Source organism: Nothobranchius furzeri, chromosome 2 (genome assembly GCF_043380555.1).
Source record: "Nothobranchius furzeri strain GRZ-AD chromosome 2, NfurGRZ-RIMD1, whole genome shotgun sequence".
Taxonomy (NCBI): Eukaryota; Metazoa; Chordata; class Actinopteri; order Cyprinodontiformes; family Nothobranchiidae; genus Nothobranchius; species Nothobranchius furzeri.
This window is the reverse complement of record NC_091742.1, coordinates 66,961,976-66,988,851: the sequence shown is the minus strand read 5'-3', so window position 1 is coordinate 66,988,851 and position 26,876 is coordinate 66,961,976. Positions and strand designations below refer to the sequence as shown.

Below are 26,876 nucleotides of genomic sequence, written 5' to 3'. Positions count from 1 at the left end.
TAAATGCCAAGGCAGCTTGTGCTCGGAGCGATAAGGGAATTTTCCTGTGACTCATATGCAACTTCCCTCTGAAGGTTTGAGGGACGGAAAAGGAGAGCTGTAGGAACGCATTTTGCTGCTGCTCAGCAATCCTCTCTGAGTCAATTAATTTTCACTGTAGAGGAGTCTGTTCACTTAACCTTTTCCTGGTTTTTCTGATGTTCTACCAACTGTCATTCTGAGAATCTAACTCAAGTTCCTACAGTTTGCCTGCTTTTCTTTAAAAGCTGAGCAGCAATGAAATGGAAGCTGCTCCCAACTGTGTGAACTGCAGCAATTTGGTGAAATGAGCACATGTATTTAAATACTTTTACCATTATCTCCTGCTTCCAGTGCCTTTGATGTTTGCTCTTGGAGTAGGTCCGTCTCGTGTTTTCTCCATCTGTGTTCCTCTAATTTGATCTGTAGATCTTCTGCGGCCTGCTGAAGCTCTCTGAGATGTGCCTGAAGAGAGACAACATAATAATACCACACCTTTATTGTGGTTCAAGGGGATTTTGAGTCTTTTTGCACAAAAATTGGCATAAAGTATGCCAACAAGCACATGGCTTTACACGTGCTACATTTTTTTCTAGTTACATCAAACTTGTAGTAAATGTTTCCACAGAGCCGTCTTCAAAATATGTCTGTGGTGTTGTTCTACTCCTTGTCTGCTTTTATGGTCTGCTGTTTTGTTTGTTCTTTACCTCCTTTAATAAGGAAAATGATCTGCAAGAGGATGGCTATAAAACAGGGATGTCCATCATTAACCGGTTCTTTGTTGTAACCGGGTAAAATAGTTTTGCCTGGTTAACTGCATCAAGTCCTTCTGCTGCACTGCGTGCAATATATATGGTGCCACTAGATGGCGCAAGTCCGCCACTATCAAATATTTTTACTGGGCGACTGCAGAAGATGAAATGAGCTCATCACATGACCGAGCAAATGCGCTCAAACACGAAAGGGTGAGCAAAGAGCCAGCATTGGAGCTGTTTATTCTTAGTTTTTTCATCCTTGGAACACAAAAAGTCTCATATCAAAGCACTGAGCCTGGCAGAACATGGCATGGCAAACCGAACCGAGACCAGCAAAAGGTCAGTGTGCCATGACTCTCCTGCTTGAGTCTGACTCCAATTTGTCTAGTAAAATAATGAAATGTCAGTGTTAGGGTTGGGCATCGTTTGATTTTGAACGATTCCGATTCCAATTCCTTGTTTCGATTCCGGTTCCATCGATTCCCGATTCAAATTCTTTCAAGACATAGCATGTTTTACATGAGCCAGCTAACCACAGGTCCTACTTGATGAAATAATCTTAACTTCAACATGAATTTTAATTCTATGAACAATAACATCACCTTCATTTAGACAAGAACAAGTTTTGGAGAAGAAAACAAAAGACTTGCAGCACAACCAGTGTGTTTGTTTCTGACCACAACCAAAGTCTGGAAGAAGCCTCTGGGATGAGGCTAAATGTCTCCAACATATCCAGAAACGTCCAGCTGTTTTCAGCTAAAACTCTCAGGATGATCATGTCCAGGATGACTGAGAACTACAGCTCCATGCTGCAGCAGCTTCAGTCAGAACAGGAAGTGAAACTTAAATGTAGCTGGCTGCGTCTGACTGCTGACGCTCCGTGTGTTTTTTTTCTGCAGTGAGACAAACTCACCTCACACCGTCCAGAGTTTGTTCTTTAAAGCTTCTAGTAAATCCACCGTGTTCACGTATTTAACAAGTTTCCTCTATGCTGGAGGAGTTAAAGTTTACATTACGGAGTAAAAGTTCGGCAGATGCGTTTGTTTATATTTGGCCACTGTGCGCTGGGTGGGGGGAGGGGGACTCATGCTGCACACTGACAGCTGGTGTGATCAGCTCTGAAAAGCGTTAATAACAATTTGCAGATCACGTTTATTTTTCACGGAGATCAGCCGCGGATTCCTCTTCCATCGGCATTCTAGGAATCGAAATAAAAAACTTTGAACGATTCAGGGAAAAACTAACAGTTGGAACCGGTTCCAGTCGAAGCTCGATGCCCAACCCTAGTCAGTGTAATTATTTAGTTCAATGTAAGAAAAAAAGGTGTTTTTTAAAAAACCGCTGCCTCCAGAATGCACTTATATAATAATGCACTGAACTTATATAGCGCTTTTTTAGGACACTCAAAGACGCTTTCACACACTCTCACATTCACACAGACTGTTGCAGTAGAGGCCTGGCAGAGCATCACCAGGGATGAAACCCAACGTCTGGTGATGTCTATGTGTTCCAGACTTCAGGCTGTAATTGACTGCAAAGGATTTGCAACCAAGTATTGAAATGTATAAGTTTGATTTATGGTTCTTATTCTGTCCCATTACTTTTGGTCTCTTAACAAGTGGGAGGCACATGTGCAAACTGTTGTAATTCCTACACCGTTCACCTGATTTGGATGTAAATACCCTCAAATAAAAGCTGACAAAGCACATCTTGTTCATTTCATCTGATATCCATTGTGGTGGTGTATAGAGCCAAAAATGTTAGCATTGTGTCAACGTCCCAATATTTATGGACCTGACTGTATGCCGGTTTCCAATACGGAAACTTAAAGTTAATGTTAGCGGACCTTCACAATATACGTGTTTCCATTCCACTGGGTCGGCTAGAAAAGATCTCTTTCTGGGCCATTTCAAAGACCAACGAAGTATCTGCCTTGGTGTATTCACTCAGAAATAGCCCAGTATAGCCGCTGGGCAGGACTTGTGGTCAACTCGTGCTGATTGGTTGTAACTCAGCTGGAAAGTCTATCAGCAAAAAGCCAGCATTTGTAAAATTGGAAGAGTTTCTGATGAAGCAGAACAGAAAGAAAATAAGCAATGTTGACACTGCTTTTAAATCGCTGTTTCTAAACGTCAAAATATGTGGTGGAAATCCCTACACAATGCCATAATATACGCTGTTTTGTGGTCTCCAAAAGATCACTGTGAAAAACGGGTCACTGAATGCCGCTTTTTACATCATGCAGCCACTTTCCTGGTCTCGTCAATGGAATAAATCATGACAAACGAAGACAGAATGAAACGTATTAAATGATAATTATATCCATTGATTCCTTTTAATACTCACCAGAGAGGTCACTCACTGCCAAAATGGTTGTGATAAGCTAACATTTTAGCTAAGTCCTGACAGGGCTGATTTTTGCATGGAGACAGCAACTGAGAGGACAGAGAAATCGCATCGTCTTTGTCAACTTCCTTCTTCTCAAAAAATTCCCAGAATTCAACTGGTGGAAAAGTAGCTAATGCTGAATCTTAACCTGAACATCTGCAGCAACCAATTTCATAATTTTATAATTACATTGGCTTTTGAACAATTACGAGCTGACATCTTAAATCTTATTAAAGATAAAATAACATAATGGGGTCAAATTAGGATATCGCAGTCTATTTTCCAGATCAATAAAAACGTTTTCTCACTGCCGTTCCGTGAGTTTATAAGGAGATAGATACATTGTTATACCTGATGTTAACACTCTTGGGTATGTTACGGTAGGGAGCACTTACTACACTTGTTTCAATAGTTTGTTTCCAGCATTATAGGAAGTGTGGTTGTTTGCCGTCTTTGCTGTTAGCTTGCTGTCATAGTTCTGAACGACTCTTTAAAGGAAGTAAAACGCCACGATGGGCTCATTATTCACTTCACACATAAATTTCATTGTAATATTGAGTTGTAGGTAATTGAAAAAGTAGATAGAGAAATATTTAAAACAGACTAGCTCTCTAGCTCCCGGTTAGCATTGTTAGCTCAACGTTAGCCTCTAGCCTTCTTCCCCCAATGTTAGAAGAAAACAAAAAGATGTTGTGGCTTCTTAAGCCTGATTTATGCTTCTCCGTCTGCGTCAGTGCGGAGACACGCAACGCCATTATCCGTCCTTGCGTAGGGCTCGCAAGTACGTACGGAGTCGAGCCCACTTTTTTAAACATCCGTCGAACGAGACTGATTACGCAAGCTTGTGATTGGTCAGGACGCCGCTGTTTACAGCTCCGCCATTGCGCCCTCAAAAACATAAAGAGAGCCGAGGATAACTAGCGGCAGGCACGGAGAAGCTTGAAGAATACCTCGCGAAAAAACTCTAAAAACATGAACGTTTAATTCTTCCGTGACTGGAGGAGTGAAAAGATGCGCAGTAAGCGTTTTATTTGTGGACGGAAATGACAGGAAACGTGGGTTTAGAGGTGGGGAGCGCATGAAGTGGAGAAGAATGAGAGAAAAATATGTCCGTGTTAAAAGTCTCTTATATACACAAAAAACACAAAATAAACACACTATCTTGGACCGATACATGACAGGATACCACAGAACAGCGCTACGCCCTCTGTTGTCCTGCCGGGGAATTGCTTTGCAACGCTCTCCAGGAGACGGAGAAGTATGAGAGCAAAACGCTTCCGTCAATCCGTGCGTGTCTGTCCCTTGCGGAGCTGACGGAGAAGCATAAACCAGGCTTTAGGGGTACAAGAATTAACTTCTGGGTTGCTCCTGTTTACAGGATTCTGTTTTTTTAAAGAACTCCGGTGTCAAATTGCAAATGCTGGCGCTGCAGCATTAGCTCACCGGACACACAGCAACCTCAACCTAAACTGACAGATGTAACCTTCTTTCCAGCGTGACTGAGACATTAGACTGTTTTGTGATTATTTCACTGTAGAATTCATACATATTGTATATAAAATGTGGTTAGCATGTTTAAATTAAAGCATGATAATGTACACGATTGTTTAAACTATAAAAACTATTTGTATAATCAACAGGAATGCAAATAACTGGGAGGCATGCATGTCTAAAAGGTGTGTAACAAGGGAAAATTACAATGCAAAAGTTTAGTCAACCTGCATGATGCCACCCCTTTATTTATTCATCCATCTGAAGTGCATGTTGTTTAACAGCAGTTGTTTTTGCGGTGTGGACTCTTTAAATAAGCTGCAACTGAACGCTGAAAACAGACAGCCTACAACAACCAAGCATTATCCATCATCATCACTGCTCTGTAATGGACCAATTAACATCAACGAGCTATGGTGTCTTGTTTCCGCACACATGTGTTCAGGTTTGTGTGTTTCAACTCTGCCTTCCAATCTCTCCTCAGAGACTCTGGTGATGGATTCTGTGGTTCAGCCAAGGATGACTACCTTTCTGGGCCATGCTGTGTTCTTAGCCAAAATCAGTCTGCAGCAGTGATTTATGAGCATTATTAAAAAGTGTACGAGGTGGTGTTTACTAATGAAACGCCTAACTTTTAAAAGTGCAAGTTAAAATAAAGCATGAAATTATTAAAACTAACATGCATTGCATTGTTTGAATAAGAAGCTGTTTGTGGGGCTCATGCAATGTGTTTTGATAAAAGACTGCAAATGACACCAGGGGCCTCATTCATCCACTGTACTTACGAACAAATCTGTGCACATATCATGCGTAGGAACTAATTTACGCATTGTGTGGTATTCATAGGCGTCATTTTAACCGGGGACGCCGGGGACATGTCCCCGGCAAAATTTGTGATTGGCAGCTGTGTCCCCCCACTTTCAAAAAAGCCTGCTGATGAGGATTTTTGTTTTACCTGCTCAGATCTTATACCAGGGGTCGGCAACCTGTTCCCATCAAAGAGCCATTATTACCCATTTCCCACAGTAAAGAAAACACCGCAGTAGCCGCAGCGTTGTGGGCGGGGCCTACCCTCAGACTGCAGAGAGCTGCTCACAACCAAGTGACAGCAGCCGGTACCGGTCGCTCGCATGGGCGTCGCACCCGTGGGGGATTCAACACCCACACTTTTCCAGCTGTTTTGCTCACCTCCACACCAGTCTGGTTTCTTTACGTCGCACACTCACTCTGTTTGCCTCATCTCCTTCTTCACCTCCCGCTTCTGACAGTCGATGTCGGGTTTCCAGGAGAGCAGGAGAGGGAGGGACGGAGAGCTCGACTGAATTCATAATTTTACATCTTGACATTAGCTGTACAAAGTCTGAGTTTGATAACGTGAAGAACAACCATTTGCAGAGGTTTATAACAGGCTCGGTGCCAGGTTTTCATTTTTGGGTGGGCCACGGTAATTTTGGACGGACCTTAATAAGCAGTGACTTAAGTGAAGCAGGCAGGTCGCGCTAGAAAATTTCGTTTAAAAATACGTCATAAATGTGTTCCTCCGTCATTTTTATTTCTAAAATATGAAGTAAAAACTCCCAATTTAATTTTCATTCATTTGTCATTAATATGTAGTCTACACCCGTGCGTTAAGTGGACTAACTTCCAGTAAACGCAAAGCATCCAGCCCATCTCTCCAAATGCGTAAAATGTGCACCACAGCCGTTAGGCGCGCCGCGTGCACCGTCAGCTACGTCAGCCCAGACAAGAGCAGAGCAACTAGAATAGAGAATCATTCTGTCTGGATGTGGATTGAGATTAGACAATGTGTGTGTGTGTGTGTGTGTGTGTGTGTGTGTGTGTGTGTGTGTGTGTGTGTGTGTGTGTGTGTGTGTGTGTGTGTGTGTGTGTGTGTGTGTGTGTGTGTGTGTGTGTGTGTGTGTGTGTGTGTGTGTGTGTGTGTGTGTGTGTGTGTGTGTGTGTGTGTGTTTCCACTTCCAACACTGGTCTAACCAACCAGACCAGCGTGTCCAGTAACATTTTAATGTTTCACTTCATGTAGGCTAGGAACGTTTCACCTGCCGTGGCCCGACCGCTTCTGCTCCACATAAACTTTGTGCGTGATCAAATGTCTCTACAGGTGCTTTCTGCGCTGAAGAGGCTATTCTGCCTCAGACTGGATGCGTCATGCGTCTCCATATTAGAGACGGGAAAAAGCGCTATTCAGCCAAAGTTGAATAATTTCATAAAAAGAACATTTTTCCAAGCCCATCCATGCGCATCAATGTGCGTCGGGGTAATTCTTTCAAAACAGCCAGCATCCTTGAGTTTATCCGTCAAAATAAAAGTCTAATATAAATATCTGTAACCTGCCATTTAACTGTTTTGCCTTCTTGTGAAGATTGTTGCAAAGAGAAACAACTAAACTTGACTAACCCCAGAGCCACGCGCATTGCGCTGTACGTCGTGACTGTAAATGAGGGGAAACGATTTAATCGGATCCTTTTCTTTTCAACATGGTTTAATGTAAAGTTTCATTCAGTACAAACTTTACACCAAACTAACGAGACAGAGCCTGGATTTGTATTCTGAACAGTTTAAACATGTTTAAAACGGAGACATGCGTGACGCGTCTAAAATTCGCACCTGCTCCGCTATTATGAAAATTAAACTAACAAGGTGAATAACATCAAATTATTTTAGGCACAGACAACATCTCCCACACTTTTGAAAATCTTGCAACGCGCCTGGTCGCTCGTGTACGTCAAAGTTATCTTTCATAAGAAGATAATCAATAAAACGATTTATATAAAGTGGATCCAGAAGTTGTAGCCCGTCTCTGCTACAATATTTTGATACTTTTCACCCTGTTGGTGGTTTTACTGAGCAGGTACCACTTTTGTCATACGTTTCTTTTAAAAACATGTTTAGACTGTTCAGAATACAAATCCAGGCTCTCAGAACCAGAGCGCATGTGGGAAGGTTCCTCCCACTGAAGCGAGTGTTTTCCAAACCCTGTCTCTCAGAGAGACTTGTCACTTAGAAAATGTTCCCTGATTATGAAACTTTGGCTGAATAGTGCTTGTTCCTGTCTCCAATGTGGCGACACATCCAGCAGCCGTCTGAGGAGAATCCCAGAATCTCACATCCTCCAGCTCAGGAAGCGAAAATGATTACGCACAAGCGTGACGCGTCAACCCGGTCTCACAGTAAGACCGGGTTGGAACTGTTCAGGTTTACGCAGACAATCTTTACATTTAGAATTAGCATACAGATGTAAAATTAACGCAGTAAAATATAAAGCTTTTTATTTAAATATCCATTCATTATTTTACAAGCACAGAGCATCAGATGGATGGAAGAGCCGCATGCGGCTACAGAGCCGCCGACCCCTGTGCTAGCCTATATTGTCCCCAGCAATTTTTAAACCCCACTCAAGTGTATGGTTATTGTCCCCAGCAAGTCTGAAAACAAACTGACGCCCTTGGTGGTATTTATCATTGTTAGCCTAGATTATGCTACGATTTATCAGATTAAGGTTTTTATTTATTCCTGACTGGAACCTCTTCTATCTCCCGACCGCGTTTATAACCTCTAACTTTTTTGATTCTCTCGCACTTCGGCAGCCAATCCCTCGTTCTGGCAACAGTTTTCAAATTTTTTTTCCCCCAGGTAGAACGCAGGGAACCCCCTCACATGCTGAAGATGTAGCGTGACCAAATATGGATAATTGAGGGCGTTTCTGGATGTAAATGACTGAGAACGAACACGAGCACCTGGGTACGCACAGGTGGGATTTATCATCACACGAGTAAAGAGGAACAACGTACGAGAGGCCACCGCATGTTTCATGAATCAGGATTTTCACCTTTCAAACAAACACAAACATCCAAACAAACATACACAAACATTCTAAATTTCATTCATAGGGAGGAATTTTGGAATTTTTCTACAAAAAACATCATCCTCTGCAGGTCCTTAAGCAATTGCATGAAAAATGCCATAGCAAAAACTAATGATACTGTGACCCAGATATGATTCAGCTGGCTAATAAGTCAGACAACATCAGACCAGGGGTCTGTGATGTAAACCCCATGTCATTTGTTTTCATTTGCCACATAAATTATGCTAATTTGATTTAAATGCTGTCCAACCAAAGTATTTTTTATTAGATGTGTCTTTAACACTTAAAAAATCCACATTTGAAACACTGTGCAACTTTCCCAAAACATCCTTGAGGAAAGCCTGTTGTATCAAGAGAAATGCAATGAGAAAATATGATGGCTAAGAGCAGAGAGGCTAGAGAACTGTGTGACACATTAGCCTTGATCTGCTATAACTAGAACTAGAGAGCACTTGCTGGCCAATAAAACACATCTGAGATTGTGCGTTTGTGTGAGACGAAATACGTCCTTCAGGAAAATCAGCTTTGTCATGTAAGTGGCCTCTTCTTAACTACACTTTTCATTATGAGCAACACGTTCCCCAAAAAAGGGGAGAAAAAGGGTATTTCTGAAATGCTTTCTAACAAAACCAGTGTGGTGAAGGTCTTCTAAAAGACCTTGAAACAGGGTGATTTAAAAACAGCATGCCAAACACAAGGATCAAAGGGCAACCCTGAGAATGTTCCAGAACTGTAAAATGTGCTGCGGCGACATGGAGGCCTTCACAATCCAAACGATGACTGAAAACTCCAGCGTCTGTGTGAAGTAATAAAAGGATCAGTGTGTGTAAAAAAGAATCCACTGATTATGACTGTCTCATTATTATCATCAAGCACTGGCAGATCAGACTTACAATGTGGGAGTTTTAAATGTCTAGTAAAAGACCCAACTTGAAGCAACACCTTAAGTGAGAAGTGCTTAGGTTTTCGGTGTTTGTCCAACAGACAGAGTAGCAACATTTATTTATTTATTATGCTGACAGTTTCAGCTACTTCTGTTCACTGTCGTTAGAGCTCTGACGAAGGCGACCAGTTGTTTAAAAGCCTTTCTTGGATGCTTTTGTAACACCAACACATTGCTTGTTGCATTTTACTAGCATGACTTAAGCTTTTTCTTCTATCGGCCCAAATTCTAAAGGGCGTTGCCGATGATTTTTTAACTATTAGCTTTAACAGTTTTGATCCTTTTGTATGTTCATTTTGTGTTTTGATTCTAAACTCTTTTTTAAGTTGTTTATTTTAAACACAGGTAAGTTTTTTTTTTTACCTTACTGACAGTTTGATTGCAGCAGCGATCAAAACTGTTAGTTGTGTTTAAAAAAAGAAGAGTTTCGGTCCAACTTTCAGCTGAATGAGATAGATGTAATTCACTTACCACTGCATCCTCCTTTCATTTTAAACAGCATCATTTTTCCAAATGGGGTTGTAACTTAGGTGAGTGTTACTGAAGTAGATGTGTGATGAAGGAGAGAGCCAACTAGAGTAGTTTATAAAAAAGTTTTGAGTCGAAAAATGAAAAGAAAAAACCGGAGAAGGAAACAAAAAGCCTGATTGCTCAGTCATTTGTTTATCTGTGCTCATGAATTCAAACGCATTTATTTCTGACAATACAAGGAAGTTGAAAAGTTGATGATGACATCTCTGTCTAATATTGCAATCAATCCAAAAATTATCCTATCCCTCCACCATGGTTCGTGATTTCCGACATTCCTTTTTTTTGTCCATTATCACTCCAAAGAAGCAAAAAGAAAATGTAGTTACTAAATTATCTTCTATTGCAATGTTCCCTTCATGTGCTCGTTTCCTGATGGCCGAATGTTATGAATTTATTTTTGCCCAGTTTACTGTCAGAATATTTAGACCAAACCAATCATTTAGCTTTCTTAATTAAATCCCTTTGTATCTTAGAGTTGGTTCAAGTCATCCCCATTAACAGCAAAGAAAATTATCTCAAGGATTTTTGAAACTTCACTTATGCTACTGATATAAGGAATGAACAACAATGTACCCAACACATATCCCTGAGGACCAGACTCCACCTTAGGCGGCTGTGATATTGATACTGGTTTTTAGGTAACTTCTTATTCACTCAAGTGCTCTGATTTCATATTCGAGCTATTTTTGTTGTAGCAAGTCATGGGCTGTGTCCAAAATCAGGGGATGCAATCTTCGAAGGACCTGGTCTAAGGCTGGGCGATATAGACCAAAACTTATATCTTGACATCTGTTTGCTGAATTTCGATATACGATATTTATCTCGATAATTTTTCCTCCTGTAAAATAGTTTAAAAAAAGTTAACTCACTTCAAACTGTCTTGAGAAATTATATGCATAAATCAGTAGATAAAATGCATTAAAATGTATTGATTCTTGTCAAACTTTCGGGCTACTGTCGCCATCACCCACGCCTTACAAACTCAACTGTTTCAACAGAATCGCTCGTAACGGAGTATTTATTAGCATAGCAAACCAGAGCGGGAAAAAACGGAACTGGAACAACATTTCTCACCCGTTGAGCTCGCCTTCAAAATAAAACATTAACCCTATAGTTTACTATTGAAACCCTTACAATATGTTTGAGGTAATTTGGCCACTCCGGCTATCTGTGGATGTTTCCTGATTACACAGGGGAGGGAGGGGTTTGGCTCGCCTCTCCGCACACCCCCAAATAATTAAAAACCAGGAAGCCAAATGTAAAGTTTAGAGTAGCACATTTACCCAGAGGCTCTCAGATTGAGCAGACTTGTGAGAACACATGTAATGACAGCTGAGAAGCAGAGCAACTAGTCACTAGCATTGTGGCTAACCTCTAGCACAGCAGTTTGACCAGTTATATCGATATAAAGATATAAAGTCGTCTTGTTTCTTGTTTAAAAATTATATCGACATATTAAAAATATCGATATATATTGCCCAGCCCAAACCTGGCCTAACCCTGACCTAATCAACAAAGGCCAAGTCCTTCGATAACCACAACGATCTGAAGTGAGGGTCAGGAAATTGGACAGTCGAGGCTTAACATGGATTCCTACCCTTACCTTGGTGTTGAAGCTAAAAAAAGGGCTTGAATTTTTACAGAGCCTTTTTATTACTCGTCTCCTTTTCTTGAGAAACCACAGCAACTTTACCATCATACAAGCCTGTTTACAATGATTTTTTTACATGTTTTATTTTAATTTAAACCAAATTATATTTTTTTTAAAATATCCTAACAGCTCAACCTTTTGGACTGCCAGATTTGAATACAAAGGGTATTCCTCGCCTGCATCATCCACTATTGTTACAAGAACCAAAATCTACCATTTAGCCCGCAATGCACCCTAGGATAGGATGGCCCAGTGTAGCAATTAAAACATATTAATTATGACCAATAAGATGTGACGATTCCATATAAATATGAAATATCAATCTGATTGATCTTTGAATGTTTAATCAGAAGATTCTAGGGTTCTTTGCTTCTTTAGGGACCATAAACACACTTCGTATTAATTCACACAGAGTCAATATATAGTTTATAAAATGTTTCCTAAATTAACAATTTATATATGACAAGATATGAATAATGAGATGTGACATGGTGGAAGTGAGGTGTTGTGATGGAAGCTAGATGTTGTAGCAACCATTCTTTGTCTCTGAGAGAAATTGTGAAATCTGGGTGTAAAATAATTTGTTGTTTGGTTCTAAACTAGAGAGTTGTTTGTTAAAAACAGCATCAGACACATTCTGTCATGCCAAGTCGACGCACCCTTGGAGTGGAGGTTCTCGTTCGATCCGGGGGGTCGTGCTGGTCACTGCCGGTGGAGTGAACTCTGGTATCAGGAACCCGTAGATAGTTCCGATAAGGCCCATCCAGTCTAAGATCCCTCAAGGTGAAAGCCAAAATCTGGAATGCTTATTTGCATCTAAGGTTGATGTTTGTTTGGTTCTTAGAGAGTCCGTTGATGAGAAAGGAGAAGGGGGCTCCCACCTGTCCCGAGGGGACATTCGCATCGGGATATGCACTCGATTCTTAGGAGGTCTGGCGAATCGTGTGCCTCTCTCAGCTGTCCATCGAGGACGTGGAAGATTTGTGGATGTTCGGCCTGATGATCACTGGATTTCTTCTGATTGGAGTGGGAGGATATCTGGTTTTCTGGAAATTTGGGAAGACGGGAGCGATTGGAGTGCGACCCGTGCCCACGGAATGTGCCGCTCGGGCAGTGACCTCACAGACTGGGACGTTACTCGAGGTGAACCGTAAGCTGGACAATGTCCTTGCGGCATTGCCTGTGATAGTACGCAAGATGGATTTGATCTCGGAGAGGGTCGCCGGACGATGCGGGGATGTTTAGAATGTAAAATTGGCTTCACTGGTGGACATGAATGACCACTTAGAGACTCCAAGGCGGAGAGGGAAATTATCTCTGCCTGCCCTAAACAAAGTCATGTTTATCCTTATCTGACGCCATAGCAGCCTCTCAAGGCTGCCTCAACACACCCCCATGAAAGGAGGAATGCCGACAGATGCTGTGTCCCGACCTTCACCCTCTTCCTTCAGACTCAGTGCGTTTACATGCTGCCAGTAACCCTTTTAAAACCCGGATATTCGCAATAACCCGGTTCGGCACGGCCATGTAAACACCGTCAAAAACCCGGATTTGCTCATAACCGGGTTTTTAAAAACCCGGTTACTGCACCTGGGGTAACCCTTTTCTAACCCGAATGTTTGGTCGTGTAAACGCATATCGGGATATCCCCATCCGAGCGTGTGTTCTGCGCTTGCTCTGTTCGCAAGGAATCTTGGTCTTTTGAGTAGCGAGACGTCTTGTATGCGCCAGAATACCGGAAGTAAACAATTGGGAGCAACATGGCGAGTCGCGGCACAGCACCACACTTTTGGAGTGACGAGGAAACCTCTGTGTTCATCGGTCTGGTGAAAAGTATGAATGTTATGTCTTTCATAGACGGCCGAAAGTACAGAGGCAGCGAAATCTACAAGAAGGTAACCGAAAAGTTACGCGAAGCGGGGTTTGTAAGGACACCAGACCAAGTGAAGTACCGCTGGAAGACGCTGAAAAAGGCCTACTACAAGGCGAAGAAACAAAACAGTACTAGCGGGTCCAATCCATCTTCTTTTCCACAGTTTGATTTAATGGACGACATTTTGGGCAATAGACCCATCAGTACAGCTGAAGAAAGTGGGGTAGATATTGGATTTGAGGACGTACAGGAGCAGTCAACCGACCAGCAAGGTAGGTTTGCGCGCCTTCTCCAAGCACAGTAGCTACGTAACTTAGTCCCACATTGTTAGCACCATTGTTATAATAAATAGGAATGTAACTAATTTGTAACACAAATGCTGCCTAACATGCACTGCCCCAGATTAATAATTATAGTAAACGTCACATAAATGTAAAGTCTGTTTGTTGCTGTTTTGTGGTTTCACGATGTGTAAAAAGACATCTTTTTTTTATTATTATTTCATACGAATTGTATTAATGCTATTTTACAGACAGTTATGGAACGCTTGACCAGACAGACGCAGCCACACCTACAGCAAGCGATACAACAAGTGGAAGTGGCTCACATCTTGAAGGAGAGGATGATGATGATGAAAACACAGGTAAGTCACATGACTTGCTCAATCCAATACATATGCCAACAAAGGGCTTCGCTCTCGGAGGTAGATACATGCGTTGACCCATCTGTGTTTAACCTATCAGTAACATCGTTTTTAACATCAAGCTGTAACATTTTGCTTGTTTTTATTTCTGGCCAGATGCAAATATTGGAGAAAGTGGACCTTCAATGACTGTGCCTAGCCAGTCTACACCGCCATCAAATACCACTGCAGCTACTCCTGGTGAGCTTTCGAAATACTGTTACTGAAGGCATAACTGGTTATAGCGTATTGTAACCCCAGGTCACTCCTCCTCCTTGTGTAATGTCTGAAAATAGTACCTTTCTTTAGTGGATAATTTGATTGCAGTGATTATGAGATATTATGTAATATAACCGTGGACCCAAACTAAGGACTATTGTCACTTTTGCATTCTTAATAAACTCAGAATTGTAGGGAGATGTTTATGATGCAGGCGCAGGTGACATTCTGACACGTCACCTACAGGTAAAGAAACATCTTTTAGAATCCACAAGTTTCATAAGAATGCAAAAATTGATAATAGTCGAACACTAAGATAGAACTTACCCAACACTTTCTAAGGCCTGTCATGTCTGCTCTAGGTTGGTCAAGTCGCAGGTTCAGGCACCGTGGAGCTGCTTCACTGACTCAGCATCAACAGTTCTTGGTGACAATGCAGCACACGCAGAACCAATGGTTTGAGCAGCAACGGCAGTTGAGACAAGCCAGTGATGAGGCATTCATGTCTCAAATGTTTTCTGAATCGACCCGTTCAATGGGTTTGGTTGTTACACAACTCCTCACAGGGTTAGGTGCATTATTCCAGCGGCCAACTCCTCAACCCATGTTTAGTAATTCTCATTCACAGCCTATGTTTCAGCCATACAACAACCATTTTGATAACAGGCAACCACCTGCTCCTCCACATCGATTTCCCTATTCTCATAACAATCAGCCTGAACATGATCACAGCGAGGACTAAGATTCTACACCATTCTGCCAACTGTAGTGTCCCACCTTATAATCCATTCATCTATTTGACAGTTGTTTTTGTGCATTTCCTATGAAGTTTGTTGTAGAAAATTATTTTTGTGAGAATTTTAAACTTTGCACCTTTTTTGCAGCTTTTGTACACCTTCTTTTTTTATTATGTAACAAACATTTTCAAAAACTCTTTGTTCCACATATGTGCAATATATTTACATCTCGAGCCTTGTTCTGCCATAGTAGTTGATGTATTTATTCTCCATTATGGAAGGATAGGTGCGCCATAGCGCCTTACTTGAACCTCTGTTTTACCTCACATGTAAAAAGCAAAACCAGAATGTTATTTTGTTATGTGCTTTATTAAAGAACCAATGTTTTATTAAACTTACTAGAAAACTTGTATTTGTTGACATTTTATTTGAGCATTGCATATAACTGTTCTTTTTCAGAAGCGCACAGCAACAAAGGAGAAGGCAGATAAACATCTTATAAAACTTAGAAAATACAGCTGTTTGACAAATATCGAGCTTACAGTTTAACGTTGTTTGTTTCCTATCAGACCCGTTCGTCCTGCACACTCATGCTCTTACTAAGCGCTTACGGAGTGGGACACGTGCAGCAAGGTAATCTGTTAAGGCCCGTCTGATAGCTGAGGCTGCACTGTTATCAGCCCTATTTACCTGTGACACAGGCTGTGGAAACAGCCTTTCTACTGATGTGGCCTCCTCTGCCCATCTGGGATTAACATGCTCCTTCTCCATCTCACAAAAGTTGTGTAGAGCACAACAGGTTGCTACCACGTATGGTGTGAAAGTGAAATGGAAGTCACTGCGCTTCAACAGAACACGGAAACGAGATTTCAGTCGACCAAATGCTATCTCTATAGTTGTTCTAGCAGAACTCAAATAGACGTTAAAGCTTTCCTCTTGTGGTGTCAGTCTTGGGGACTGCAGATAGCCCTTCATTAGCCAGGGCAACAGCGGGTACGCAGGATCTCCCAGCAGGAAGAAATCCACATCCTGCCCCTCGATCTGCACTGCTCTCTAAAGTGGGACAGATAGAAATATTATTCTTCCTAAATTATGTCATAATACATCTTAGATATGTGGCAGGTATGCAACTTGCATTTAAATACCTAAAGTTTTAATGCATTACCCACCTTTGGGAAGGATTGTGCATTGTTGAACAGATTTGACTGGCGGAGTGCATTGGCGTCATGTGCTGAACCAGGCATTTTGCAGCTCACACTCCAAAAACTAAGGAAAATGTTTCACAGTGAATCAAGATGTAGTGGGAGCGGTGTGATTAGTGGCAAAAATTAGGAAAATTATTTCAGATCAGTAATGACAGAATTATTTGTACATATAAGCTGTTGATGTTTTGTGGAACAGAGAACCTCTCAATTGATGTTTGTGAGTGGTTCTAATATAGCTTAGTGATGTGTGTCTGTCAAAATTATATACAAATCATAATCATGGATAAAAAAGCTGGGAATGGCAAAACACCTACCAGTATTTGTCATCACAGACTCCCTGGAGGACATAGGATGGCCATCCCTTCCTGTTTATGAAGTCTCTGTAGCCATCACTTGGAGGCAAGCAAGGGATGTGGCTCCCATCCACACAACCTATGATAAAAAGTAAAAAACAATTAAAAAAGTAAAAGTATGCACACAGCAGTGTAGCCTACATACATAGTATAGTTCACATTTAGCCTACTCAGAAAACTATTGACATTAACAAGACATAAGAGCAGGAAATATTTTACCTATGATTTGAGGAATGGAGTGGGCACGTTCAAATCTTTGTGCAATGCCACATGCCTCCTCCAAAGTGGGTACCCGGATCAGTGTTTTGATGACAGAGTCGACCATTCCGTGGCAGAATAGGTACACCATCTTCTTCACGGTGCTCTTGTGCACTCCAAATTGGTTTGCTATCAAACGATACTCGGCACAGCTTGCTAGTTTATACAGCACCATTGCAACGCGCATTCCTGTAGGCACTGGTGTGCGGATGGTTACTGCGCTGGGCTCCATCACTCTTTCCATCATACCACAAAGTTTAGCAAAAGATTGACGTGACATACGAAAATTCTCACGCCAATCCGTGTCCGTGAACTCCATCATTACAACCCGCTCCCACCAGTCCTGGCTGCGCACCTTCATCCAAAGTGTCCGCGGGGCTCTGGTGGTAACGGGTACCCTCGACATGTTGGATATGTTTAGCGCAGCTCTCTCTATATTTGCAATTTCTTCCTCACATACTCTCCTTCGAATGACGGCCAGTACGCACAGTCGTTGTAAGAGCTGCTGGTGGGTCAATACCAGCACTAAAGCGCAAACAAACGCGCTCGCTATCTCTTCCGAACTGGGAAACATGTTGTTGTTTTCTCGGACACCGGAACAAGATGACCTGGAAATGACGCATATTGCGTCTTGACGCCATCCATACGTCCTGACGCTACCCCAAAGTCCGCATTGAAAACGGGTTATGCAAATTAGGGTTGCCTCTTTCTTGTAAACGGGTTATCCCGATCAACTCAGAAACCCGAAAACCGACCTTAACCCGATCATAACCCGGATATTGGCTGCATGTAAACGTAGTCACTGACATGTCTGCCGGAACTTCAATGTGCTCTCTGGTCCTTATCTCTCCCTCCCACCTGTTGGTATGCAGCTGGTCGATGCGCCGCAGTGGCAGCTCCCATTGGAGGCTTCAGGATCCCGCCCAACCCCGCCTCCCCATCGGACTCTGATGTTTGTATCTGTGCTGTTTTGTGCTTCCATGTTGAAAGGAGTTTTTTTTTTTTTTTGTATAATAGAGTTACTCCCCGCTGGGGCTAACTCTGCTATGCCTTTTTTTTACCTACCCCCACTTATCCTCATGTAACACCCTTTCATCTATCTATTAAGGTAGCGCGACTCATGTTGCGAATGACCGCAGTCACCAATTCTTGTTATGTGTCTTACCCACGTATGTCTGATCTTTGAATTGTGTGTGCTGAAACTGAATTTCATTTCTCTGTATGTCCTGCACATGTGGTAGAATATGACAATAAATGACTTTGAGTTGTTTGGTATCAGCCGCAGCGTTGCAGAGAGGCTTTGACAGGACGTCAAAGGAGAAGATGGTTTCAAAAATGCTTCTTTCTCGAATTGGCCAGTTTGAGGGTCAGCGAGAAACTGAATTAATCGGGAAGTAAGTCTTGTTTTATTAAACTACATTGTTACATTGTTATGATTTCTGGCCAAGTTTGGCCAATCAGAATTTGACACGTTTCTGAGTATTTACCAATATCCCTCAGAAAGCCACGCCTTCCTTCAGATACAAGATTCTTAACACTGTGAATAACCCCCAAATTCCACTACCTCCGCTCCGCCCCGCCCCCGCCTTCCGCAGCCGCTCGCTTCCGAACTCAATTTTTACTGGTACCCACTCTACAATGGCTCCGCTCCGGTGCGGAGACCTGAGGTGCAGTAACAAGCATGCGCGGGATTTTCGAGATCTTGAGATACAGTCCGAGCAATAAACGTGGAAGTTAGATCCAAACACCCGTTGTGTGGGAGAAGTATCGAAATGAACTGTTTAATCTGCCCATCATTTGTGTTGAGAGATCAGCAGTGTTTGGATCAACAAAGTGCAACTACTTTGATAGAGGAAACTGTATTTATGGCTTACTTTTGTGCATTTAAAGTTCAGCCGCCATTGATAGCTGTTAAAAGTTGTTACACCTGTGCATATGAATCAAAAAACGCTTTTTGTTTATCGATTTATTGTGAAATAACGGAAGCTGTACTTGCTCCCTTTCCTGTTGGGCGGTTGTGATTCCTGTCCATTGACTGCGGAGGTGCTCCGGCATCCGGCAAAAATAGGATCGATTCTATTTTTGTCAGACGCCGGAATAGAGGGCGGCGCACTGTGCCGCACTGCCGCAGCACAGCCGCAGTAATGGAATAGCTCTGATTGACTACAACGGGACCGATTTTGCTCCGGAGTTCGTGCCGGAGCGGAGGTAGTGGAATTTGTTGGTAAGAATCTTTAACCTTATGTGTAAACATTGATTAACTTGTTAAAACAAACGGTGATTTTTGATATAAATTGATCGTTGTAAGATTAATATTCATTTCAAATTCATTGATTTAAGCACAGGTTATTCAAACATTTGATTTAAACATCTTGTTCATTCATCACATATGATTATTTAACTTATAACTATAAAATCGTGGAGTCTTCACTTATTCAGAGTGAAGAATGTTGACGTCTGGCACTCACACAGTGAGCGCAAGTACCTTAGGTGAGGATGTTTATTTGAATGTTTTGTCTTCATGGAATGTAAACAAGCACTGCAGAAGCTTCTGGGTTTGGAAGGCCAAATAGAAAGTGGAATTATTTCTGTAGATGAAAGGTCACTATGTTGGTCAATGTAGATGGTGAAAATTGACCCTTTTGGACATTACACCAGGAAGGACACACAACACCCATCATTCAAATCTGAAAAAAGAAAGGCGCATTTGTGGACCCCATTTTGAAGAGTCTTCAAATTTAAACAGCTTTTGTTGCACTGTAGTTACGTAATTAGCCTTCAAATGTGCCCTGCGAAGGAAGCAGTCCCTGAATTTGGATAGTCATGGTTTATTGTACTGAATGCCTTTTTTCTTATAGCATATTCTTTGTTTTTAATAGCTATGGTGATTTTTTTAATAAGATAACAGACTCCATATGAAGTGGTACTGATGGTTCTGAAGCCATACTGTTGTGGTTTGAAATGCATTCATCTAGTTTATCCCAGAATATTTTTCCTGTAAAATTAAAACCAGTTTAACTTTATACTTAGACAAAAATACCAGTTTAAAAACATGTCTTATGCTGACAAACATGATTAAGATAGTGACAAAGTAAACTGGTTGTTGTAGGAGCTAGTCCCAATAAACAAATCCCTTTCAGAAGGGATTAAAAATGGGCCACCACAATAGGCAAAGGTTGGTGCTGGAAACTGGCGCAGGCTGCCCAACAGGCGTATGTAGCAGCAGGTGCTGGGAACACACATGCTAAATCAGCACCGCAAGCTGCTCACTTAAAACAGAAATCCTCAGAATCCAGCGCATCTAAAAGCAAATTAACCTCCGCGTCCCCGTCCCTCAAGCGTGTTAGCCAGGTGATAACACTTCAGTAACAATGTGGCGGCACATGGACGCCAAGGGGGAAAAGCTAAATCGATGTGCAGAGGAGAACATCAACAATATCTTCGCACAGCTGTTACAAATTAGAAGCACATTTTTATGATGATTTTAAGGGCATGTTTCATTAAGTGTTTCCTGACAATAAGGAGAGGAGACAGAGGAGAGACATGAGATGTGCAACAGATCTAATGAATGGCATCCAGAGAAATGTTGGGTCATCCAGCACATTCAAGCAACTTGCCTTTCTCTTGATAATGTTGTCTAACAAGTTCAAACATGGCTCTTTGGTCTAATTTTAATGTGCTCAGGCTAAGCATTTGCTCCTTTAACAGTTTTACTGCTAGATTTCAGTGCTGAGACAAAGCTAGAGCTTACTTAGCATCTATTGTTTTCCGTTTTCATCGCTGAAACTCTGATTATAGCACCAAAACTCTACTTCCATCTTAGTACCAACTCTTCACTGGTCCACTGGGAATTAACACTTTCCATTAGGAGCAGGAGGCAGGCTCAAGAAGACCAACAACCAATGAAAACACTCCAAATTAGTTTCACTTTTACTCTAATTCAAAACAAAATATTCCTCTTTAATATGAATAATAAAACAAACTGGCTGTTGATGTGCAATAATGATATGAAGTCATCGTCTCTCATCACACAGTTAAAGCAGGTCAGAGCACTGCATAGAGCTGCTTTCACAAATGCTGTTTTCATTGAAATTCATAAACAGTTTGAAACTGGGGACTGCATGGTGGCACAGCTGCATGAAGGTGTGAGGTTCAAATCCTGGATGTAGCCAGCCTGAGTGGAGTTAGCATGCACTCCCAAGGTATGGGTGGGTTTTATTCGAATAATCTGGTTTCCTCCTACATACCAAAAATATGCATTTTAGGTTGAATGGCAACTAAATTGTCCCTATTGTGAGTGAGTTTGTGACTGGTTGTGTGTCTCTGTGTCCTTGTGATGGACTGAAGACTTGTCCAAGGTGTCCCCCGCCTCTTGCTTGATGACTAGTGGGGTTGGACGGCAGCTCCCTGTGACCCGACTGAAGAATACACTGTTCTGATAATGAGTGACTTTACATCTGTTAGCTCATTCACTGCCAATGACGACTAAAGTCGTCATTTGTATGTTTTTACTGTGTGGGCATCGGAACAAGCCCCAGCACAGTGAGAACAAACATCCCAGCTCTAAAGCCGATCTTCATCCGCATAAGTCACACGTCAGTGATCAGGAAGCAGAAAATCCATGTGTTAGGAGATCGGTTTGGGCCGCTGCTGTTAAAAAAAAGTGGGGCGCGAACCAGAAAAGCTTCTGCCGATCACAATTCGACAAGGGATTATGAAAGAACGGATAACGCTCAAAACGCGCGGATTCTTCCTGAACTAAGAGGTGAGTCTCCACTTTGTTTTGGATGTTTTGGCGTCGACATCATCCTAGCGTGCAACGTTCTGTGACTCTTAAAAATACAGTAAAAACGGTGTGAAACGCTGGCAGCGAATGCCTTTAACGATCAGGAAACGGCTGGAAGCGAATGAGTTAATAAACATTCTTACTCATTTTTACTTCAGCAGCTGGTGTTTATAGATCCTGCTTGTAGCATACATCTGCATTTACATTTAACAAATAGCAGTATAAAGAGTTCACAAACTCTTGGCTGTTGATTAAAACTCTATTGATGAACATACGACACCTGGATTAAAGGAATTGTGTTTCAAGTAATTTGTCTGTTTTTTTTTATTGTTGTCTATAGCTGGTAGGAGCTACCATGGCACTCAACAGTGTGAATAAATTATCTCTCAGCCCCTTCTGCTGCTGAAGGGCAGAATACCAACTTGAGCCTCTCCAGACCAATCTCCTGAAGTCTCACAAAGTCACCTATCTCGTGAGAAACAGTAATCCCTGTTTACACTTCAAAACAGACAGGTAAGTGAACCTGGTTGGCGTTTATTGAAATGTGTTCAACATGGCGGATCCTCTGAAGAAACAAAGACCTTTATCTGATGAGACAAAAGAGAGAAAAAGAATATCTGACTGAAAAAGGAGTCTAGCAATAGCCAACATTACAAAGCAAGAGCTCAGAGATAAAGGATTAAAATTGGATGCAAACCTTGAGATCGTGCTATTGTGCTTGTAAGTGAAACTTTAAAATTTGGTCAGCTGGTTTGAAAAAACAGACACACAGCGAGGGGGAGAAGAAAACTCTTTTTACAACAGTGATTTTAAACAGACACTAGGGCTGCACAATATATCGAAAAATTATCGTCAACGTGATAACAGGACGTGCGATAGGCCCATCGCAAAGCACGTCAAAAACGGCGATAAATGTTTGGTTGAAACATTTCCATCCGTGTCATACATCAACTTTTTGTAAACCAGCTCTGTTTTTTGCGCTGAAGTATTATTTGACCAATCAAATGTAGCCCTTCTGATATGCGGCCAATCAGATGGGTCCGTTCACGTAATACGCCCGCCCCCTACGTAGACCCTTGGGATGGAAAGTAACACCCGAACTGAGTTAGCGGCGCCATTCCCTTGTTCATCATGCTGGCTCAGAGCAATGAACGCACTTTGTGCTGATGTTTCTGGAATCAGCGCTGCTTTCAAACGTGAGCGTGACTCCGCTCGGTGTCGTTAATCCTTTTTAGCGGGCTGACTCCGACACGTGCCGGTGAACCAACCCACCTTCATGTCGCTAGTGTTCCACCGGGTGGTGATGTTAGCCCCAGGCTCCGGTTAGCTTCCAGCTTAAAGGCTACAGCACTCTCCTCCCAGTCCCACCCTGCTAAAGAGGGCCTGGAAAAGTTCCCCCACACATCAAAGTGATTTTTCATTTATGAGCTTTTATAACCTTGTTAATCAGGATAGTTGATTTGCTGCTGCACAAAAACTGTCAGTCAGAAGCTCTGCTAGCTGGTTATCTTAAGAGGAGCTAGTTCAATTTGTTAGCTTGTTATCAGAATCATAGCTGCAGTTTCATCATCTGAGCTGCTTTTTAAGATCTAGGTAAACTTGTTCAATTTGGGGTTAAAAACAAATGTTTTCACATATTTTCCATGTAGTTTTTTGCCAGTTCCTCTTCTGAAAGGTAGACGATTGTTTTTCTCTTTCCCTCAGAAAATCTTAATATTCTCCTAGTTTGGCCCAGCACAGTTCACTTCCCAATTACAGCAACAGCCTTATATCATAACCACATAAGTGGAGAAAATGTTCAGTAGCAATGAGAGAATTTGCTGTTGCATTTAAGTGATGTTAACTATTATTTAACATTTAAACTTATTTTCTGATATTTTTATTTATTCAAAAACCCTGGTAAGGGATGTTTTTCTGTATTTGGAGCATCAGAAAAAGTTTTATGATGGAGGTGATGTTTTAAAGTCACTGAAAAACTGCATGCATGCAGTTTGTTGTTTTGCTGCTAATACAGTAGCAGGTGCAGCTGCATATTTTAGCAATAAAAATGTTATGTTGTAATGGAATTCATGCATTAGTGTTTGTTTGCTTTGAACCCAGAGCAGACGTCACACGCCAGACGACATCAACACTGCATACTTTAGTATTTGTTCATTTATCGCCAGTAATATCGATATCGCAATATTAAGCACTGTTATCGAATATCGCAGGTTTTCCTTATATCGTGCAGCCCTAACAGACAGACAGGGTTAAAGAAAGCCAAAACTACCTAGAGTCACTTTAAAAGAACAATTTGCAGTTTGCTTGCTTTAAGCACCCCCTACTGTCTGTTCTTATTTACTTTGGTTAAACTGAAAGTGAAACTTACCTCCTCGCTATGCGTTCGTCTTTTTAACACCTTAACCTAATGTCTTCCCAGCCTTCCTTAGTGTCTGCAGGAGTGAATCACCACTAAATTAAACAAATCATCTGTGTTCGTGATCTCAAACATGCAGGAAACGTGCCAGAAGCAGACTGCAGCGCCAGGTATGTCAACTCCACTCCACAGCTCCCTCCACCAGAAGGGCCTGGGCCAGCAACTCTGAAGTTGCAAGTGTGGTATTCTGGCCACAAAGGGTGGTAGAGGCCCGAGTGACATTTCATTAACCTTTTAAAGGGTAATTTTAACAAATACTTGGTCAAGAAAATGATTTACAAAAGTGAAAAAGTTGCAAAGTATCTCTTTAATATAACATGTAATCGGTTCAGATCAACTGTCTCTCTACACTGTGATCTGCAACAAAGACTCCAAATATGACCAAGGCAGGCTCAGACATGTACAAGAGGAGATGTCTGAAGTGTAGTTATGATGAGAGAAAGCCAACCTGGCTCTTAAGTGTTTTTTACAGCATAAGCTAAGAACCCACTTCAGCACCACCCCTGGTCGAGCACTGGAACCTCTTTGGTGAAAAAACTGTTCTACTAAACTAGTTCCTAAACCTAATGGCTTCAGATTTCTAGACTCTAGCTGTAGATTATTCGCGCTTTACTTTTAATTTCCTGAGGGGTTAAAATAAAGTACAGAGTGTTGGGTATACTGCAAGACCATTTAATGATGCCAGGGATATGTTTGGAGCAGTTTATTTCTTCAGCAATAACAACAAAAAATCACACATACCTGCTTCTCCCTCCAAAGCAGCACTCCCTCCTCAATCATCTGCTGCTTGAGTCGCAAACCCTCATCCAAGGTCCTCATCTGCCCCTCCACGTACGCCCTTTCTTTTTGTCCCAGATTCCTGGAGGAAAGGCAAGAGAAAGGACGCATCATTACTGAGAAAAGCCTGGACCACCCCAGCTCTGGTCACCAAGATGCTGCAATCCAATCCTTTTTAAGGGCCTAGGGTGCCGCAAGAATCCAAATAAATAGGGGGAATAGAAGAGTAAATAAGATGGGGGTTCTAATGCTATATGGTTGAGCATAATCATTTTTGAAGGCTGGCAAACACAATACGAGAGGGGACCTAATGAAAACATAACGAGACTCTGCTTTTATGTGGTTTTGAGGCAACAGCGATGAATGAAACAAATGAAAGACTGTGGAGTAGAAAAGTGGGTTACTAGCATACGTTCACACATAACGGGTTCCGTTTCTGCGTCTTATCGTGGTCAAACTTCGAAATAAGGCACGGGCAGGATTGATGCCAGACAGAAAGATGAGTTCTCACAAATATCTATGGGCCTACCACCTAGGCAGCAGGAAGTGGTAGCGGAGTTAAATTATCTGCAGACAAAAAAAAACATCTTTGGATGATGAGAACATTTTAAAGTGAAGTAGGGGGGAAAGTGTAATGAGGCTGTGAGTGAGATTTGCCTTTAACACAAATTAATTCCACTGAACAATGTTTTGACTGGAGTAAGCCTGAAAGTACAACCAGCCTTTAATTGTAGTGATGCTCTGCCCCCTGGTGGCACAATCTGTAATTCACCACAGCTGAAGATGCAGTTAAAAGAACTACTGAAACCTGGCAAAGATGCTGCGTTACTAATTTATCTGTTTGAGTTTCAGATTTCTGTTGAGTATTAACTAGTCTCCTAGTTTTTCTCATAATAAAGGATCATAATTATATTTGGTTTTTTGTAAAGACGGTTTAGGTTCGACTGACCAGCAAGTGTTCTGGCAGCGAGCGTGGCTGTTGTACTCATCGGAGGCATCGCAGCAATCTGCAGAGAGACAGGAGAAACCAAACCAGAGCATTAGACAACAGAAGACAACAATCATGTGACAGAGACGGGGACATGTCCATGCTGTAAGGCAAGGGTTTACAACCTAAAGATCCATTCTTTCGTTCCCTAAGCCTACTTGAATTAAAGGGGTTTTAAAAATGCTGCATAAAACTACATTGTTGGAATTTTATTGTATTTTCATGTTCAAAGGAAAAGACTAAATTCTTGTATAAAAGGGTAAAAAATATTTTCTTGTTTTTACCAACATTAATGGAACTTAAATACATGCAAGCCTATGATAGTTTGCTCTATATTCATGAGTCTCTCTGTTTGGAAATAGTGAAACTTTTGATTGTTGGTTAAGATTTTATAAAGGTAGTTTAAAAAAAACTCCAGAATGCAAATGTCTGCAAAGTTCCCCTTCATAATGAAAATAAACTTTATCATAAACTGCTTATTTAAAGGCATCAGGACACCCAAAGAATCTAAGAACCAGGACTATCCACTTACACTGTGGGTTTAGGGCACCACCAGTGCAGAGCTTGTGCATTAGCACCTTCAGTGAGGCAAAAAAAAACCTTTTGAAGGATGGTTTGGTGTCCAAAAAGGCAGCAAGAAGCTGGCTCTCTTCAAGAAAACCTTCAGGGACAGACTGATATTCTGCAGAGGGTCTAGGGATTGGACCGCTGAGGATCGAGTTAAAGTCCTGTTCTTGGATTAACCCCCATTCTGATTGTTTAAGGCATCTGGAAAAAGAATGGTGAAAAGAAGAAAAGGTGAGTGCCACCAACAGTCTTGTTCTACCAGCAGTAAATCATCCTGAGACCACTCATGTTTGGAGCTGACTCTCAGCAAAGGGAGTGGACACTTCCACACTTTAGCCAGAACAGCGATGGACAA

The 26,876-nt window shown here is 41.7% G+C and overlaps 2 protein-coding genes and 1 long non-coding RNA gene across 4 annotated transcripts in view; 1 reads left to right on the top strand and 2 right to left on the bottom strand.

Moving 5' to 3' along the window:
• LOC107377414 (glucosidase 2 subunit beta) overlaps window positions 1-26,876 on the bottom strand; it is a 262,809-nt gene that overhangs the window by 202,903 nt on the left and 33,030 nt on the right. For both annotated transcript variants that reach the window (XM_015946971.3, XM_015946972.3), the window contains exons 4-6: window positions 25,916-25,973; window positions 24,931-25,048; window positions 354-483 (exon numbers count right to left, since the gene is read on the bottom strand). In XM_015946971.3, the coding sequence (XP_015802457.3) occupies window positions 354-483; window positions 24,931-25,048; window positions 25,916-25,973 (306 nt within the window). The remainder of the gene's footprint in view (window positions 1-353; window positions 484-24,930; window positions 25,049-25,915; window positions 25,974-26,876) is intronic.
• Window positions 13,971-15,014, top strand: LOC139064294 (uncharacterized). The gene is made up of 3 exons (XR_011517368.1): window positions 13,971-14,176; window positions 14,333-14,416; window positions 14,797-15,014. It is a non-coding gene; the product is annotated as an uncharacterized lncRNA (long non-coding RNA).
• LOC129153653 (uncharacterized) lies at window positions 15,641-17,393 on the bottom strand. The gene is made up of 4 exons (XM_054733603.2): window positions 16,949-17,393; window positions 16,691-16,808; window positions 16,341-16,437; window positions 15,641-16,224 (listed from the first exon to the last, which is right to left on the bottom strand). Exons 1-4 carry the CDS (start codon window positions 17,391-17,393, stop codon window positions 15,760-15,762), a joined length of 1,125 nt encoding a protein of 374 aa, XP_054589578.2. The 3' UTR covers window positions 15,641-15,759.